This window comes from Heteronotia binoei, chromosome 6, assembly GCF_032191835.1.
Source record: "Heteronotia binoei isolate CCM8104 ecotype False Entrance Well chromosome 6, APGP_CSIRO_Hbin_v1, whole genome shotgun sequence".
NCBI lineage: Eukaryota > Metazoa > Chordata > Lepidosauria > Squamata > Gekkonidae > Heteronotia > Heteronotia binoei.
This window is the reverse complement of record NC_083228.1, coordinates 1,494,273-1,513,298: the sequence shown is the minus strand read 5'-3', so window position 1 is coordinate 1,513,298 and position 19,026 is coordinate 1,494,273. Positions and strand designations below refer to the sequence as shown.

Here is a 19,026-nt window from a genome sequence, read left to right as displayed (position 1 = left end):
ACGCTGCTCTCAGGTTCCTCTTCTCAGTGGGGCTTCCTTCCGATAGCACACTATCTGCCCCGGGGCTGCAGCAAGCGTTAGCATTTTTGTGCAGCAAACAGAAACTGGTTTTTAGCGATTTCTGTTTGCTACGTGAAAACACCGATGCTTGCTGCAGCCCCGGGGCAGATAGTGTGAAATCGGAAGAAAGCCGCACTGAGAAGACGAACGTGAGAGCGGTGTAAGGTAAGTGCGAAATCGGTCTAGGTGTTTAAAAAAACCCCACACAACCTTCCCAGCAGAAGGAAAAGCCACAAAAGGACAATAGTCTCACCACCAGAAGCTCCACGTTGCTCCTGAGTAGGCAAAAAACAGTGCTGGGCCATCCAAAAGCAAAGAGGACCAGGCCTTACCTCAAGATTGACCCCATATCAGAATTTACTGGCATAGAAATGTGCCTACGACACACACTTCTGCCTGAAAGGTGGTGTGGGGAAGGTGAACGTGACATGCCATTAGCTGGGGGTGGGGGCGGGGAGTGGCAGATACTGCCCAGCTTCAGTCAGGATTTCCCAGGGTCTCTGAGGGCTTCTGGACCATCTGGGTGTCTTCTCACCTCTTATTCTGCGCTTTCAGGGCAGCATCTCATGTCACAAAAGTAATGGGTGTTCAGATGTCTGCTGTGTTCTTTGTAATGTGTGGGAGGCATTTTTTACTTTGCACTGTTCAGGGTTAAGAGTCCTCAGATTTTTTTCAGCAACAGAATATTGTTTTCTCCTTGCAACAGAGGGGCTGTCCTGTGCAACACAACAGCACAAACTGCTGATTTGTAACCCCTAAACAAAAATCTGGAAAAGCCCTTAAGATGGCAGAGCTCAGGAATTGGCTGTAGAACAGAAAAGTGTTGAGTTCCTTTCCCAACTAGATTTGTCACTTGGGCATGGCTGGCGCATGTGGGTAGGTGAGGGAAGTGGCTGCCTGGGGCGCCACCTTGCCTACTGGTGCTGCTGGTCACCCTCTCCCCTCACCCTGCTGCTTTTGGCTTCCCGGGTTGCAGACTTGGGAAGCTGAGAGCAGCGAGATAGCATGTCAGCTTGTGCTCTCCTCCGAGCCCAGTTTCCTTTGCAAGGGAAGCCTGGCTTGGAGGAGAATACCCCGCCCCTCCGGCTGCTCTCGCCTTGAAGGCAAAAGCAGCTGGGCGGGACATTGGCGCTGCTTCTCCGAGCCTGGCTTCCCTTGCAAAGGAAACTGGGCTCGGAGGAGATTGCCTGCACAGTGCGCTCTTGGAGGTGCTCTGAGTCGAGACTGCCCTAAGAACAGGTTTTAGGGATGAGATCTGATAGACAGAATGCCTGAAGAACTATGGATGGAGGTACAGGAGGCCCTAAGAAGGGCAGTCTCGGAGTCCTGGCAGACCCCACTCAGCCTCCCTGGCTCTGCCCAAGAAGGCTGAGTGGGGGGGGCAGGGCTGCGGGTGAGCCATGCCTGCCCAGCTCTCCCCTGCCGTGCTGCTGTGCCTGCCCTCCCTGTGGGCAGGGGTGTGGCAGTGTGGCAGGTGTGGGGGGGGACGCAGGGCAGGTGCTGGCCTGGGGTGCCCGAGGCCCTAGCGCTGGGCCTGCACTTCAGGAAGTGTGTGTGCACATGGACTTGATGTGGAAAGGATGGTGGAAACAGCCAGCGCTTCTACTCACTTCAGTGTCTGAGCTTTGAAGTCAAACTTCGCTCTGGCAGCTCTCATCTGAAGGTTGAAAACAACACTGTTAAAATAACTGCCCAAGTTCCCTCCATGTGGTCTGAAACGGTACGGAAATGCATTTCTGCCATCCCAATGCCAAGCACAGACTGGGGTGGGGTGAGGGGCCACAGACCACACTGAGGTACTGATTTCTTCCACCTGTCACTGGAGAGTCAGGATCTTATGTAAAGGTTGAAGGAAAGAAACGACCCCAAGGCCCACTTCCTGGTATAAATAAAAACGGAAAGGAAAGCGAGCGCCAGGCAGGGCTTACGGAGAGGGCCGGCATTCAGCTTCTCCAGCACTTCAAAAGACAGGAGAAGCCGGTGCTGCCCAAGAACAGAGTGGGACCCACAAAATGAAGCCAGGTGTCACAGGCAAGGAAGGGGCAACTGCTCCTCTGATTTAAAAAAACACCCTTATTTTCAGTGTGCATCAGAAAGCAGCATAAGATAGGCCTTCTTGACTGAGGGCCCCTGGAAAGCCTGCTGCTAATGGCAGCTCAGCTAGCCTAATCCTGGGTTGCTGCCTGGATGGGAGACCACCAGGAAAGACCACCATCGGCAGCACTGGCAACTTGGCAGCACTGAATTCTTAGTAAGGACAACTGCTCCAGTGACAATGAGACCCACTGAATTTAGAAGCAGCTCCTCCTTTGATTGCAGGGCTGCGAGACTGTCCCTCTCCCAGCACTACACCCCCAATCTCCGCCCCACCCCCGCCAAGTCTAAGGACACCCTCCCCGAGTGCCAAGTGCACCCCTGAGCCAAGAGCTGCTATTATTGTCTCACTTCTGTTAATGGCCAGTTGGAAAGAGACAAAGGAGAGGAGGGAGTTCTGAGAAACAGGAACCTAAAATGAAGTCCAAACTTCCAAAGGAACACCCTTGGGGCCTGAGTGGGAAGGGGCGCATCTCAGCTTTTTCCGTGGCTTCACGGGCTGCATCCAAGGACACCTGGGCAAACATCCCACCCGCCAGGAACGCACAGGAACACAGTTCCGGCTGGTTTGGCATCAGGGGTTGTGGCCCTGAAGTTCTGCTGAAACAATGGTGATGTCAGGGGTGTAGCTTAATATGCAAATGAGTTCCTGATGGGCTTTTTCTGCAAAAAAAGGAAGCCTTGCTGCACACCCTGTCACTGGCAGGCAGAAGGAATTTCCCAGCCCTGCTCAAGCAGCAGGAGCCTGCTGGGCTCTGACTTTATTGGCTGGTGGGCACACTTGAAAGATCTTGACACTTCTCCTGTCATTTACTAGAAACTGTGGCTTGGGGTCTTCAGTTCTTCTGAATTATGCCCCCCTGAAAAAAATACCTCTCTCCTTTATCTCTTTCAAAAGAGAATTAAAACACTGGTAGTTCATTTTGTTTAAAACAACCCCCAAAACTTGAAACATGCCAAGATACAATTCCATTTTCTACCTTGACATGAGAAGAAATGAACAAAGAAAGGGAAAGAAAGAGCAGCACTGTCTGGTTAACTGAGACGGTCACTCACACGGCCAGAATCAACAACAAGGCAATGAAGTTTCTAAGCATCAGGCACAGACAAGGAGAGAACGGAGCATGACGTGATGCAGAAGATGTAACAAACGCCCTCTGATTTGCTTGCTATCGCTGATATTTAAAGGCATGCACCAGCAGTCTTATTTAAGCAGGCATGCTTTATCATATACAGCTCTGGACAGAGAGATTAATTCATTTGAACAAGGTCAAAAGCAATTTCTAAGTGAAGCCAGAATGGGGAAAATAAAATAAAAGAGAAAACAAAACAAAACAAAACCAACACACTTCTTGGGACAGCTAATGTCGGCCTAAAAGCACAACGCTATGAGAGCCAAGTATGATGTTGGGTCAAGCAGCAGACTGAGGCGACCAGAACAGACCTCTGACCCAGATTTTCTCTTTGCAGTATCGTCTACATTTAGGAGGTCCCCAAACCGCTCATTAGTGATAAATTGATGGTGCGTAGGAATGACCCCCGTGTGCCTTCTAGCTGCAATATCGGCCTCTTCTTGCTCACGCTTAAGCCGTCTCTGGTCCTCTAACAGTTTCTGCCATAAAATTGCATAAAATGGGCAGTAAATCATCTAATTTATGGCATTTGCAAATTGCCAGCAGATTATTAACAGCAACCAATATAGATAGATAGACATCACTGTCTCCAATATATCCCACCAAATATAATAGAAAAGCTCAGAGAAACCAAACAGGAGTAAATACAAGTGACTGCATGCTGGACCAGATCAGCCACTAACAACTCTGCAAAAGAGGGCCACAGCAAGCCTGGGGTCTTTGTGATAGCAGCCCCTGGCTTGAACAGCCCTTTGGAGAATTAAACTAAACCACAGAGACTCTCTGGCAGTGTAACTCTGCAGGCCTCAGATGTGCCGGGGACTGAGCAGGTCCTCTGGCTGGCTGCGGAGGAGACCAGGATCCTGGGACAGAAGCAACCTTTGGTCTGATCCAGAGAGGTGGCTCTTGCATTCTTATCCAGACACGCCCCAACGTGAAGGGTGTGCCCAGCTGGTTAACTTGCTTCAGCCGACTGTTTGCTTAACCAAAGCAAAGCTTTAGCAAGGCATGAGACTGCAGCCTCCAGGCAATCCTCAGTCAGAAAACAACACTGGCGACAGGGAGGCCAAGCAAACTGCAAGCAGAAGTTGGTTCCTTTTTGTCCAGACCCTCTCAAGGAGATAGAATCTGAACAAATGTTGGGAGTTTTTCCCAATCGCTTTGCTGTAATGACTTGGTATAATTTCTGAGCCCATTTTTGGGTATAACTAAACTGGGGCACATTATAGTAAATTACCTGCTTGCCGTCCTCTAGTGCAGTGGCCTCCATTCAATCTTTCCTAACTTGGAATCCACCTTTAACCCCCAGAAGCCACCAAAGTGCAAGCCCGTGGCGGGAAAGTCACATGACAGACAGAGGGGGACCCAATGTTAGGAGCTGGGCAGAAGACCAAGAGAGCCAGGGGCAGGACACACAAGCTAAACGCCAGGAGGGATCCCACAGTAAGAAATACATCAAGGCGATGCTCCCTTTAAGCCAGGGGTGGCCAAACTGCGGCTCAGGAGCCACCTGTGGCTCTTTCACACATATTGTGTGGGCTCTCAAAGCCTCCACTGCCCTGTTGGCCAGCTTGGAGAAGGCATTTGTCTCTTTTAAATTTCTTCTCCAAGCCAAGCAAGCTGACAGCTTGGAGGATGCATTTAAAGTTGCTTTCTTTCCACCTCTCCCTCCAATCTGTTTGGCTCCTTTTCTTCTATGTGGCTCTTACGTTAATCAAGTGTGGTCATCCCTGCACTCTAAGAGTCTTGTGAGCAAAAATTCTACTTTGTGAACTACTGGCATGAAAGTTTTCCTGAGCTAAAACAAAAATGTGTGAGCCAGAAGCTTAAAAACTGTGAGTTAGCTCACACTAACTCAGCCTAGAGGGAACACTGGTCATGAGGGAACCTTCTCCAGCACCTTGACCCAGTGTCTGGGTGCAAAGAGAGTGGACTCTGCACACAAAGCTGGCAGCTCTACAAGGGCTCTGTGACCCCACAGGCCGTGGTCTGAGACCTACAGATTGAAGGCCACTGTCCCAGCAAGTCTGGGAGCAAGAAAAGGGGGGGGGGGGAATGATGGCTGGTAAGTTCTTTCTCAAAGGAAAAGTACAATCAAACCAAATTTCACCTTCATATAACAACTAACAAGTTACAGCTCCTCTCAGCTTGGTATAGTGGTTAAGAGCTGCGGATTCTAATCTGGAGAACCCAGTTTGATTCCCCACTCCTCCCCCATGTGCAGCCAGCTTGGGTGACCTTGGGCCAGTCATAAGTTCTCTCTGAGCTCTCTCAGACCCACCTACCTCACGGGGCGTCTGTTGTGGGGAGGGGAAGGGAAAGGAAGGAGATTCTTCTTCATTCTCCTAACTGGAGGGCCTTCTTCACTTGCTCCCTAGTTTTGCTACAGCTTGAGTTCACTGGTTCATCAGTTATACGTCTTCCAGTTCCTGGTATTCTGTATCCATTCCCTGCCCATGACTTAGTCTTAAATTGGCCGTTTTGAAATGCAAGACACTTCTTTAAGCCACCTGTGCTAATCAAAATCCTAAACAAAATCCCTGTTTAAGAGTAGCTTTGCTTCTGGCCCAACCCTGTTCCCCAGCCCTGTCTCCTGCACACTCTCCACTTTCTGGAAAAAAAGGCAATTATTCTGGATTACCTCTTTATCATCATAGCGCCTTCGGAGAATTTCTTCTGGACTCTCCATGTAATCGAGTGGTGCAAAATGCCTGGGCGATTCTGAATCTACTTGAAAACAACACAGTTCATTAAACACAAATGGCTTCAAGCAGCAGATCCAGAAAAGAAACGGGGGGAGAGGGAAGCTTTGGTTCCTGCTGCCCAGTTTGCAAAGAAATGTCAGTCACATCTGTTTCCCTCCCCTTTTTTGGGGGGGGGGGGTGCATTTGTCTAAAGGCTGGGTAGGGCAAATTAGAGCCAAAGTAAGGAGCAACCCTTCCCCAACCCCACAAGAAGACTTAAAAGAAAAGATTTGTCATTTACAGAATATGATATAACACCGTACCATTGAGGGAAATTGCATCACTGCATGCAAAGACACATATGCACGCATACACACAAAGGCACACCACGCACACACCCCAAGTATCAGAAACGCCATTCCTTAAAAAGACACCTGGGCTTATTCATTTAGTTCTTTTGGAGGCAAATGGGAAGGGATCTATAGTTGGCCTTCATCAATAATTTCCATCTGTTGCCTCTTGAGAGAAGGGCGGTAGAAACAATTCCTCCCAAGCTCAGACATATCCTGAAATGCAAGGCTAAGCAAGACACGCCAGGCCAAGAGACACGGGGAAGAGGGAGGGAGGGAGGGGGGACAGAAAAAAACAGAAAGGACAAGCCAAGTGGGGACGGATGAAGGAACAGAAAAATACACAAAAAGGCCACCTCGAAGGTATGTCCTGAGTTCCCTTTGCGGGTTGTTGTTTGGGTCCAAGTTGTGGTATAAAGCATAAGGAACAACATTCCCATTATTAAAGGCATCTGGAAAGTCCGCGAGGGAAACAGAGCTATTTCGGCCACTCTCTGGACCTGGGAAGGGGCTCAGGCTTTTGACAATGTCAAAGGAAGAGAGGCGCATGGGAGCGAGAGGTTTCTCTGGGGAAGGGGAGCTGCCCCACCATCCAGCCAGGTGGTTCTGATTCTCAGAGCTGCAAGCCGGCCAGTCTCCCGGACACTGCAAAGGAAAGGTCTTCCTGGCATGGGGTGGCCAGGGCTTTTTCAGCCTGAATGGAAGCGGGCTCATGAGGTAAACATTCCTGGGGAGCAGGCAGAGGTCTCCAGATGGGTCTCCTCTTCCATACTGCTGCTGCTCATGCCTCCGGATGGTTGTGAATCTCGTGTAGGAAGCTGGGCAGGCCCCTTTGCATTTGTTTGCTTTATACCTCTGCGACTCGTTGTGGCTGCCTCCGCTGTCATTGGACACGTTAGACAAGAGGTCGGTCCTGTCAGTGCTGGCTGAGAGTGTGTCCACGGGAGCCACATCACTGAACTCGGATGCCGCGTCCTCCGTGTTGCTACAAGACTGGGAGGAAGTGTCGTCAGCCAGGTGGGGGATCTCCTTGTCTTCCAGGTGGGGTTTGGGAAAATCCAGCAGATACTCGGCTGAGCGGGCAGAACTCAGGCAGCTGTTGGAGAGACTAGGAGCCGGGGATTTGCTCTGGGCACTGGAGAAGTTGAGGGCAGGCATCGACCGGGATCTTTGGATGAGCAGCTCGAAGGCGGTGACCCGTGAGGAGACGGTGTGCTTGGGGATCTGCTCCAGGTGCTCCCGGCTGGGGGCAGGCTCCCTCTTGTCGCTCAGCTCATTCTCAAACTGGGAGGCGAGGTTCCTCACGCTGCAGGACGAAGTGGTGCCCAGCTGGATCCCAGAGCGGTTGATCTGGTGCATGTTTCTGTACAGCAGGGTGAACTCAGCCCCATTCTCCCAGGAGCCTTTCCTGAAGCCGGATGAACCATACTCTTGCAGGCTCTGAGTGCTGCAGGATTTGACTGGGCCCTCCTGCCTCGGTTTCATCAGCAAGTTCTCAAAGCTCTCCCCTGCATCTGTCTGGAAGGCAAACGAGTGGCGGAGGTTTTCACAGCTCTGTGTTTTCTCATGAGGCAAGAGGTGACTTTTCTGGTCCTGCCCAGAAAAAGGTGGAGTGGCCAGCCTGGGTTTGAATTTGGACGGAAGTACTTCAGCAATACAGACTTTTGCGGCTGATAAAGGTTTCTTATGGATACACGGGCGGCCTAGTGTACTGGCATTGCTAGGGTTAAGGGTTCGACTATTAACTGAAGAGGATGCAATCACATGAGCATTCCCACCTTTACGATCCACTGGAAAGCATGCAGAATAAAATAAACACAACCTGTTAGCTTAAAGTGTGGCAAAAGTTCTTGATCAAGGGGAGGTGGCGGGCAGGGGAGGGGAGGGGGAACAACATGCTTTGGGTTTCGAGCAGTGCAATCTTGAGGGAGGCAGCCTTGTTCCAAAGGAACACAGGGGAGCAAGGAAACAGCCAAGCTGCGCTGCTGCACAAAAGGGAACAGCTGCAGTTCAGGAGCACAGCAGGGGGTCTTCCAAGCTAAGGAGAAAGGCCACACTGAGCCAGTCCTCTAGGGGCAGGCAGGTCCTCCTGTAGGTATCCAGAGATTAAGGATTCCTAGGGAAAAACCAGTCCGCGCCTGCAGCCTGACCAGCCGAGCCCTTGGTGCAAAATCCCCACACAGAATTCATAGTCCTGCAGTTTTATTATCTGCCGTGATGTAAACAGTACACACACGCAAGCTTTCTAGTTAGAGTAATGCTTTCATCAGGCTCCACGGAAAAGTAGCAAACTGCTCCCATCGCAGTTTCCTTGACTCCCTTGGGCTTCCAAGATCTTGAAGGCATAAATAGACCCAAATATCTCCAGTACATTTTTAAAAATGATGAAGGAAAATAACAGCTTGCCACTGGTGGGTGAGTGCTTCTCTCACTTGCCCTTCAAGAGAATTCCAGGGAATTCGGCTGGGAATTAAAATTTGCCACCTTGTCATGCACAAGGGCTGGTAAGTTGACAGGTCAGCTGTCCCTGGTCAAGGCACTGCATGCACTGAAAGCTGGAAAGGCTTGCGATTGATGACTAAGAAATAACTGCCTAAAATAAACTTGTATCCAAATGCAAGGCTGCTCTTCAAATAACTGGAATTAGGCTGACTCATTCTGCCCAGTGAAGACGCAATTCTAATATTTCATTCCCATTCTATCAACTGGAGGTGGTCCCATAAAAGACATCATAATTATTTCATAGTCTACAATCTATGGGACCAATCTGGGCATTTTTATGAGGCCTGGGGGGACACGGCAGCAACCCGGTTACAGCTGGACTAGGAGTGGGGGGCAAAGCTCCTGTTACGAATCCTGGAAAGCTCAGATTCAATGCAATTTAATTTGTCTAAACAGCAAAGGTGTTGCTAAATTACAATGGAAAATCTGGAACCCTAACAGGAGAACAACAGGAACAGAAGCAAGCAAGCAAGGCCAGATTATTTCCTTGATCTCTAAGTTCCTATTTTAAGGCTTCTCAAGTGGGAGATTCAAATTCTTTCCCCAGCCAGCAAACAGTTTCACAAGCGAACTGCAGAATAACCCAAAGCACCTGCCTTTGTGACATGCTTCACATGTTTTAACTTTGGCACACTGAACACAAGCTACCCACACAGGCAAATCAGCTAATGGTAGGTTTTGCTGTGTTTTAGGCAACTGTTAGTAATATTATTACCACCCCTGTGTTAGTGCCTCCCAGAAAGCCTCATGGCACAGAAACAGGAAGTGAGGTCAGCAGACAAAGCAGTGCTGGATTGGTTGGCAGCCAAGAAGAATACCAGGAGGCTGGCCAGAGAACGGGAGGGGTGGACCACTGGCAAAGGAGGTGGGGGAGAGGGCTGTTGTGGAGTCATGAGAATGCTAGAGAGAAAGGGAGAGGAGAGATGGCAGATATCACAGGAAGAGAGAACGTGCAAGACAGAGAGAGAGACTGGGCTATGTTTGGAAGAGGCCAGGATGCAAAAGGGCAGACGGCCAACCCAGCCATAAGTGAATCGGTCATCCCTTCATATCTTCAACAATGCCACAAAGGACATTTGGCCTTGAGTCCCATGGAGATCTATGCTGGTTGCTTTCTTGATTCTCACATTTACAAAACTCCTGCGCTTAAAATCCCCAAAACTTTGGGATCCACCTTTCCAGACCCCCCAAATGCACAGTGATACCTGCCTGGTCTACTGGAATGAAGGGAGAGAGTTGTGAGGTGCTCAAACAGCCAATGCCATCTCCCTCTGCTGTTGGGAAAGGGCCATTGTGCTCATCAGTCTTCCCTTACTTAAAAAAAAAAATCCTGCCATGTTTAAACCCTGTATCCAGGAAATGCTCAGTTTTCAGTTGTAGGGAATGTTAGAAGTTTTTATTTTTATTTTTGCACAGAGGAGCATTCAGAAATGTTACCCCATCCACAATGCGAAGTGGCACAGCCCCTGCTAATCACCTCCAGGTTCCAAATGTCTCATTTTCTTGCCGGTATAAATCATTCTCGGGGCACACCCGAGATCCAGATCTACATTCAGCTAAGTCAACTTTTAAAAATACCACCAATGCCAATCAGGGCATGAGGAAGCACAAGCTGTTTGTTGCCTCAGCAGTCCGCCTACCTTTAGTGGACGCTGAACTGGAGGGCCGCTTGAGACCGCTCAGCCCCTGCAGAGGGATGTCTCCTCCTTCCAAGACACTCTTGTAAATCTGCCTTTCGTTTTCCAGCCCGGCAGAATCCCCGGGACTTGTTTCCAGCTCTCTCTTGTAGGACTGATAGTTGGGGGAATACGATGAGCTAGAAGCAAGGAGGAGAAAGAGGGTTCATTGTCTTGGTGGTAAGGGGAAAGAGTTATAAAACTGTAATACCACACCAATGCATATTCTAGCAGTCCAAGAGACTAATGCAAGATTACTGGACTACAAACCTCTGGAATAAGTAAAGCAAGCATCTTTCCACAATTGCAAAGGACTTCATTTATTTATCTGCTTGCTTAAAACATTGAAACGAGGCTTCTCAGCACACTGCTTTCAACTCTAGTCCACCTGCTAGAAGAGATTTTGCAGGGGTGGAGGCTGGAGAGAGGAGGACCCTCAGCAGGGCACAAGGCCATTTTATCCAGGGGAACTGATCTCTGCCGCCTGGTGGTTGGCAACCAAAAAAGACACACCTGCTGTTCCCACTGCCCTGCTGCCCATGTGCTGGAAGGCTGGAGGGAGAAGAGGCGCTCTTGGGCCACGCAGAACTGTTCCCTGTGTGACAAAGGCAAGTCCCACCACAGCCGACTTCTCTTCCTCATTGGCTGGAGCACAGGGGGAATCACAGAAGGCTCCCCACAAAGGCCATCTAGTCCAGCCCCCTGCTCAGTGCAGGATCAGCCTTGAGCATCCCCTACAAGGGTTTGTCCAATTGCCAGTGCGGGGGGGGGGAGCTCACCACCTCCCTCAGTAGTTGATTCAGAAGCTTTTCTTAATATCCAGCCAGTTCCTTCCTGCCCTTACTTTAAACCCATGATTGTGAGTCCTCTCCTGTCAGCTCCCTGCCCTCCTTCAAGTGAAAGGAAAGGTCCCCTGTGCAAGCACCAGTCGTTTCCGACTCTGGGGTGACGTTTTCACGGCAGACTTTTTACGGGTTGGTTTGCCATTGCCTTCCCCAATCGTCTACGCTTTCCCCCCAGCAAGCTGGGGACTCCTTTGACCGACCTCGGAAGGATTGCAGGCTGCGTCAGCCTGAGCCGGCTACTTGAATCCAGCCCTTTAAATACTTAGAGAGCCATGATGTCCCCCCTCAGCCTCCTCTTCTCCAGGTGGAACCTCTGGGACAGGTGGCTCCCAAGGTTTCCCCCAACAAAGTAAGTGGTCAACCTGCCCTTGATTTCTTTTCTCTTTTTTGCAAGGGCCTGCATTGTGAACTCAAAACCTGAGATTTTAGAAGGTGTAAATTCTTTTCCGGTGGTGGAAAAACTAATTTCCCTTCTCTCTGATGTTTCTTACAGAGTAGCCTTGACAACCAAGAAATTACATGTTAGAGCTGCATCTAAAAGCTGAAATACTTTATTTGTATGCTTTATATGCTTTTAGCATTAAAATGTTATTGCTTTCACTGTAGTTTGCTTATATCCCCTTTTGTGGGTCCTAATTGTACTGGCCTGTGGACTCACACAGAATTTGCTTCCGATGCACTTAAAGCCCGAATTCCGTATCTGGGACAAAGGCTGGAGCCAGGCACAGGGATCCTGGGAACTTCCCTTGTTCACGGTTTGGTTCTGTTTTGTTGCACCAGCCATTCCTTTGCTTTCTCCCATTCAGTGCTCTGTTTCAACTACTCTCACGCTATATTTCCCCCTGTCATTTGCTAAGTTTGAGTCCAATGGCAGCTTTAAGGCCAACAAAATTTAATTCTGGGAATAAGCTTTTGTGTGCATGCACACTTCTTCAGATACCAGCTTGAGTCCAGGGCCACCTTTAAGATCAAGAAAGTTTAATTTGGGGTATAAGTTTTCGTGTTCATGCAACGAAGTTTAATTCTGGGTATGAACCTTCATGTGCACTTGGCCTTAAAGGTGCTGCTGGACTCCTACTTTGTTCTGTTGTTTCACAGCTACACAGCTGCCCACCTGGATCTAAGCTAATTTGCTAAAAAAACGTAGCCCAGAGTTTCTGGGCAGAAGGGCTCTCGCAATGCGTATCCCTCTTGCTGTGATTTGCGCGGCTGGCTCCTCCATGGGCTATCCTTGCAGAAGCCATGAAGAAGCACCCCGCAGGCCCAGTTTCTGGGGTCCAGCACGACAAGGAAAGCACAGCAGCTCACGCTGCACAAATTAAGGACACTCAATCTAGGCATTTACTTGCCAGGAGTAAAATTCTCCGGAGAGCTTGACTGAAGCATGGTAGGAGCAAATGCAAAGCAGGCGTTTTGCATAAAGAAACTGAAACCCCATTCCAAAAAAGACAGGAAGGAAAGAAGAAAGGAAGCAGCATCCACTGCAAGCAGGCAAGCTTTTACTATACTGTTCTGCAGGCCTTGTTTGTCACACTATTCCCAACCCCTCATCTCAGCAAGAAAGGTGGATTATCCATGAAGTACAGTAAGTAAACAGATACATCCGTTTTTGTGGGGATCACAGCAGTCAGAGCTACAAGGAATCCTCCATCTGTGTTTTTGGTACCCACAAATGCTTCTCTGGATTAGGGCGCCCAAGTAAGTTTACAGATTCTAACAATATACAGAGGCAAAACAGACCATGCAAAGTTTGAAAGCACGCAAGGTCAAACATGTAAAATTAATAGACCTCAGAACAGTTGGGGTCTTCTTCCTTGATCTCTCCCTATCCAAAGAGACCAAATGCCTCTGAACAGAACCCTTGGCGTCTGCTTGAGCCAAACTCAGGATTCCAACATTTGGTGTAAAATTAAAATTGCATATTAGACATCAGAGCTAATAGTCCCCTCCCCCTTCCTGCAGGGTCGTCCCATTATAGTCACATTTCAACCCTCATGAGCAGTGAGCGAGGAATTATCGAGGAACCACCTCCTCCCCCTTTCCAAACAGACCAGCCCCCAGTACAGCAAGTCTGAACACAGCCCATGGAAGGGGCAGCCCACCACGTTTCTGTCTAGGCACGAGAGTAAAAAGATGACACAACTGAACTTCACTGTTTGACGTTGAAAAACTACAGGAAACAAGAAAAGAAAAGAAATGAGCCGGGAGCTGGAGGTGAGAGGAAAGAGTGAGTTTCGGACCAGAACTGTGTCTTAAGGAGTCCAGCGCATTTCAATCATAGTCCCCGGCAGCTGCAGCAGCAATCGAAAGACAGGCTTCCGTGGGATTCTTCCCCCTGCTGTCTTCTGCCTCTCCCCCACTGAGCGACACAGAGGCAGTAATGCCAGAGCAAGCAGAAACAGACTTATCCCCCAGGACCGTTATCTCCGCCATGCTAACTACCCAGGAACTTTTAACACAAACCCCAAAGAACAGCTTTGGAAACTTACTGGGGTGAATGGTCCGAAAACGCCTCCAGTGGAGTTGAGCCTGCTGTACTCTGCAAGAGTCCAAACAAAGAAGTCATTGAGACGCGCATTTCCTTGCAGGACAAAAGACAAAAGATGGCTGGAGTGTTTCCCTGCCTTTAGCTCAAGCCTTGGCCTTGGCATGCGCTGGCCCTGGCGCCAACAGCTCAAGAGGCTCCTTTGCAAGAGGAAAAAGTTTTGGCACAGCCCATGCAGCTCTGTGGCAACTAGACTCTTGTCTGTGAATGACTCAATGCAAAGAAATCCCACATTTTAAAAAGCCTGCTGGTAGGGTTGCCAGCCTCCAGGTGGGGCCTGGAGAGCTCTTGGAATTAGAACTGAATTCCAGACATCTTTCACTGAAGAAAACAGCAACTTTGGAAAGTGGCATTGTACCCCACTATGGCAACTATGGCAATGCCACAACTATGGCATTGTACCCCACTGAGGTCCCTTCCCCAAACAACAGCCTCCCTACACTCCCCCCCACCCCCCAAAAAATAGCCAGGAATTTCCCAGCTCCAAATGGGCAACCCTGCCTGCAAGGCCTGAATGCAGGATGCTCAAAATGACGTTTCCTCTCTTCCTTCTGCCCAGCAACACTTCCAAATAGTCCACGTCTCTGGGCACAGGAGATGAACAAGCACATCTCCACCAAGATGCTCACAAGGACCGTTTTGGTGCTGGGTCTTGTCTCCTCTTGTCTCCACTGCCGTTTGGTGGCAGAACCAGCCAGCTCAGCCTTGGAGCTTCATCGTTCGCAGTGGCTAGAAGAGAATGTCTGCCTTTCTACAGCTTCCTCTCCTTCCTACCCATTTTGTGCAGAATGAAATGAGAGCTATACAGAAGGAAAATGGGTCTACTCAGCCACTTCTGCACGCTGCAGAGGTTTCCTCTGGTGTTTTCAAATACAAGGGAGGGGGGATAATTAAAGAGTAAGCCAGAGGACTCAAGGAGTAAATCCTCTTGCGCTTGTTTTGACAAACCAGGCAGATCAGAAGGCAATGAGGGCAAGAAGGAAATCCCCAGATTCTGGGGATTTTTGGTAGATTCTGCTACAGAGATGGGACATGTTCAGGAACAGAATCTGCCCCCCCCCCCCTCGCCAGCAGCAGGAGCAGCCAGTACTGCCCCCACCCCCAGGGAAAGGCCAACAGGACTGGTGCCCACTCCAGCTGCCTCAAGCCTGCTCATGTGAAAAGCTGCAAAGGGGCTTTCGAGCTTTCTGTGCCCTCTAAGCCAGCTTGCTCGAGATTCTCCCCCACCCTCCTTTGCTCTGACAGCAGCATGGCCAGGCTAGCGGCACGTTCTTTCCCACAGCCCAGCAGATTACAGCAGGAAGGGGAAAGAGAAGGAACTGGCAGCAGGAAATGAAAGAGGAAGTACCTTCGGCAGCTTCCTATTGGATACTTTATAAAGCTTCTCCATCTTTTCTATATCTGCCTCTAACTCAGTCTGGTAGAGGTAGAGGTCTTTTTCTAGATCAGTCTGGTTAAAGAAGGAAGAAGAGGAAGAGGAAAACAATGCTTAGGGTTAGGGAAAACAAAGAAAGGTTAATTTTGAAGAAAAAACACAACAGAGCCTTTTGCTCTTCAAGACAGTACTCCGTTCCTTCCAAAGCTAAAAAATCTATAAATTCCTTCAGGTTTAGATTCACTGCTGAGTGTGTTAGGATCTTAGTGTTAAGCCACAAATATCATCTTTTAAAATCACTGAAAAAGGCAGGCAGCACAGCTTGGAAACTCTCATTAATACAGTTAGCCCCGAGCGCAAAGAAGCTGCCATGACTGGAAGCATATTTTTCAAAAGACGGTTTTAAGTCTCTTTACAGCCCACGCCGTTGTCTCATGGGCACAAGTGGATCCCTAGTGAAAGGACCATTCGCACCTATCTATACACATTGCTAGAGACCAAAAGCCAACACTGCACACTCACACACAAACATAACCATAGTACAACATATGTTTGAATTACCTTTCTATCCTCTCTAGTAAGGATAGAGCAATCTCCAGGAGTATAATCCCATATCTTTTTTGGAGGCTGATGGAAAGCAGAGGAGGAAATGAGGAAATGAAGATAAGGAGAGACATCACAGAGAATATGGAAACTGGATTAGAACAAAGGGGGAAATACATTAAGGGGGAACTGCATCAACACCAGAAATAAAATTAAAGGGGGAAAGGAAAGAAGGGGGGGCCTGCTACAGCACAAACACAGAAGATTGTGGGGGGAGGGGGGGACATGCACTCTTTCGCGGCTCTCGGGACTCTCCGGCAAGCTGCTCCAGACTGGAACATTTGGGAGGTAAAAGCATTCAAAACACAATGGTTTTTAAAGTAAAGAGACGGAAGCAAATTAATTTTTAAACAAATCTTTTACTCATTTGCCCTCTCAAAAAAGGAAGGGCATGACAAGGTTTTAAAAAATAAAAGTAAATTGCAGGTTTGTCTTTTTCGTTTAAATCCCCTGGTACTTTCCGAGGCCTTGAATACATACCATGTTCACAAAGGGCTGGGTTTCCGGAGCCGGCAGTGTGGGGCAATGAAAATGCAGAGTTATTCATTTCACCATTGGGGCTCCTTAGTGATCTTTCAAGGGGACAGAAGGTGGGATTAACTTGGGGAAACTGATTTCGAACTCAGGAAAAACTGAGCTGGAGCAAAGGCGGCTCAAGCTTTGGATGGTCCCCAGGAAGAGTGGCAACTGGGGAGGAGAAACGTTAGCTGCCAATCAAAAAGTGCCCATGGGGCTTGAGCGCCTTCCTTCACTAGACGGGCCAAGGTCTTCTTTTGGGGGGATGTTTGCAGCCTGGTAATAAACCAGTGCAAATCAGGGGGAACCTCCGTAGTCACAATATAAAACAGTGCATAAAATGAACATGAAATCAGAAAGTGTGTGAGGAATCGCAGCAGCCTACCTATTACAGGAGGGCATGCAGTGAAGGTCCCTATCATAGAGCAGTGAGTTTGTTTTTTAAAAAAATGGCCACCTTCATCCTCCACATCTGCCCACAAGATCCACCTAGAAACCAAGTCTGGCTGCGATGTATGGCAGCTTGCACATGCTCAGAGAATAATGTGCAGAGTTACCGCTGAGAGCAATGCAATCAAAAGCTCCCACCAGCCTGGCTTTGCTCAAAAATGAGTCGCCTTTTGTTTTTGAGGGCAGGCTGCCTGCACGGGTTCAAATCCTGCCCAGCAGAGATGCAGGCCTGCAAAAGGCAGGAATACTGAGGAAGCAGGGCCACCAGCAAGGCCATTTCCTTTTGTGTTGTTTGCTGTAACCTTAGGGCTCAGCTTCATGTTAGCACAGGTTCTATGCCGAAGTCCAGCTGCACATGTGCAGAGTACCAGGGAAAGGCCAAAGGGCCCAAATCCCTGCACAAGGACCTCTCAACTGCAAAGGATTCCTCCCTCCACCCTGCCCAGGCTGCTTTATCACTTCCCATGCTGCACCTCATTTCCTCCAGAATCATCCCAAACTGCCCCTCAAGCTCCAGGCAGCAATAAAAATGCGCTTCCATCTCCCCTATCTGTCTGAGCACCCATTCCAGGCTGCAACTTTCCAAAATGGCCGGTCCTTTCCCTCCTTCTCAAGGTCCCACGCACTCCAGCCACCCTCCAGAATCTCAGCCCTCAGCTTTTAAAACAAGAAGCTGGAAATCACAGAAGTCAAAGGGGATCGCCTTCCTTCCTTTCTTCCTCACAAGCAGACAAAATTAATGCTGCCTGGTCTTTAATTAAGAGGATCTTGGAGCAGTGTGAAAAGTAAACAAGTACCTGCCCCATGGCTCCCTTCTAAACCACAACTGTTAGAGGACATTCAATACACGAAGCAATGCACACGGATAAAGCATTGCAATGGAATTAGCCTTTTGATCCCATTCCCCATAGAGACTGTGCAGGAACTGGGGGGGCACACTGGATGCTTGGGGTCCTTCCGGCCACTCTGCTGGTGGGAATCAACTGGACATAACACGGGTGTGTGTATGTGTGTGTGAATGAAGGCATGACTTCATCAGAGGAGTGTTCCTGCAAGAATAGCGGCAGTGCTCGGAGTGAGAGGCAGAGCAAACGGTGGGGACTGGTCACCTATGAAGACTCTCCTGTCTTGGAAGTCCTTCAGCATGACAGATAACAGCCATCTTGGTTCTTGTTAGGCAATGGGGTTGAAGGGGAAAGTTTATACATGCCTGGAAACAATATTTCTGTTTAACAAAAAGAGCAAACTGAGCACCACCAGAACTCCCACACTCTTCAGAGGTGAGTTTCGAGCCCAGTAGCACCTTCAAGAGCAACATAGTTTCCAGGGCAGCTGCTTTGGAGAATCAAAGTTCTCCTCATGAGACTCTCTGGACACCTGGCTGGCCTCTCAGGTGCTGCTGGACTTGCATCTTGCTCTTTGGCTGCCCTATGGAACTGTCTCCACTGGTCAAGAGGCTTCCAAAGAATTGCAAGTGGCCACATCTCAATGGCTGGATGCCCAAATGAAAACCTTCTGTGTCTTCAGGTCATAGAGAAGGGAGGCAGGGCCAGCCAGTGTGTGGGTGGAGGCAAGCTTATTTATTGAGGATTGCATCTATCGAACTTACCGGCTTCCCAAACTCCAATTCCGAAAAGAATTTATACCAAGGCTCATTCTTTAAATCTATCTCTTCTGGGCTTATATCCAGAGTCTAAAGGAAGTGGCGGGACAGGAATGGAAGAAAGAGAAGGACAACATTATGCAAAGAATACATAGGAAAGAACTGCTGAAGATGCTGCATTCTGCATTTTTCCCCAAGGCCTCATCAGCATTCAGAGAGCAGCTTGAGTGAGAGCAGCTGCTAGCAAACAACCCTATTTCAGCACCGCAGATGGAGACATGGGGTTTTAGAGAAACTGAAGGACTTTCCCAGTGTGGTCTTTCTGTGATATTTCCAGTGGACTGACACCAACCCAAAGAAGTAAGAAGAGAGCAGTAGATTACGCTAGGGTGATTAGAGGCCCTTTCTACAACAGAGAGCCTTTTGATTGTCCCTGTGTTTTTGTGCTGGGTGACCACCAGTTTTCAAGAGCAATAAAACAGCTAGACTTGAGTCCAGTAGCATGGTAGAGACCAAAGTGATATTCCAGGGTTGTATCAGCTTTCGAGTCAGAGCTCCCCTCATCAGATAAAAAGGAGGATGCCCAACGG

At 49.0% G+C, this 19,026-nt stretch overlaps 1 protein-coding gene across 1 annotated transcript in view; it reads right to left on the bottom strand.

The window, feature by feature from the left end:
• The window catches only part of SORBS1 (sorbin and SH3 domain containing 1), a 104,333-nt gene that overhangs the window by 18,997 nt on the left and 66,310 nt on the right, over window positions 1–19,026 (bottom strand). The window contains exons 18-26 of the mRNA XM_060240992.1: window positions 18,443–18,526; window positions 15,826–15,891; window positions 15,238–15,339; window positions 13,834–13,883; window positions 10,464–10,639; window positions 6,678–8,111; window positions 5,929–6,014; window positions 3,599–3,766; window positions 1,671–1,717 (exon numbers count right to left, since the gene is read on the bottom strand). Of these exons, the coding sequence (XP_060096975.1) occupies window positions 1,671–1,717; window positions 3,599–3,766; window positions 5,929–6,014; window positions 6,678–8,111; window positions 10,464–10,639; window positions 13,834–13,883; window positions 15,238–15,339; window positions 15,826–15,891; window positions 18,443–18,526 (2,213 nt within the window). The remainder of the gene's footprint in view (window positions 1–1,670; window positions 1,718–3,598; window positions 3,767–5,928; window positions 6,015–6,677; window positions 8,112–10,463; window positions 10,640–13,833; window positions 13,884–15,237; window positions 15,340–15,825; window positions 15,892–18,442; window positions 18,527–19,026) is intronic.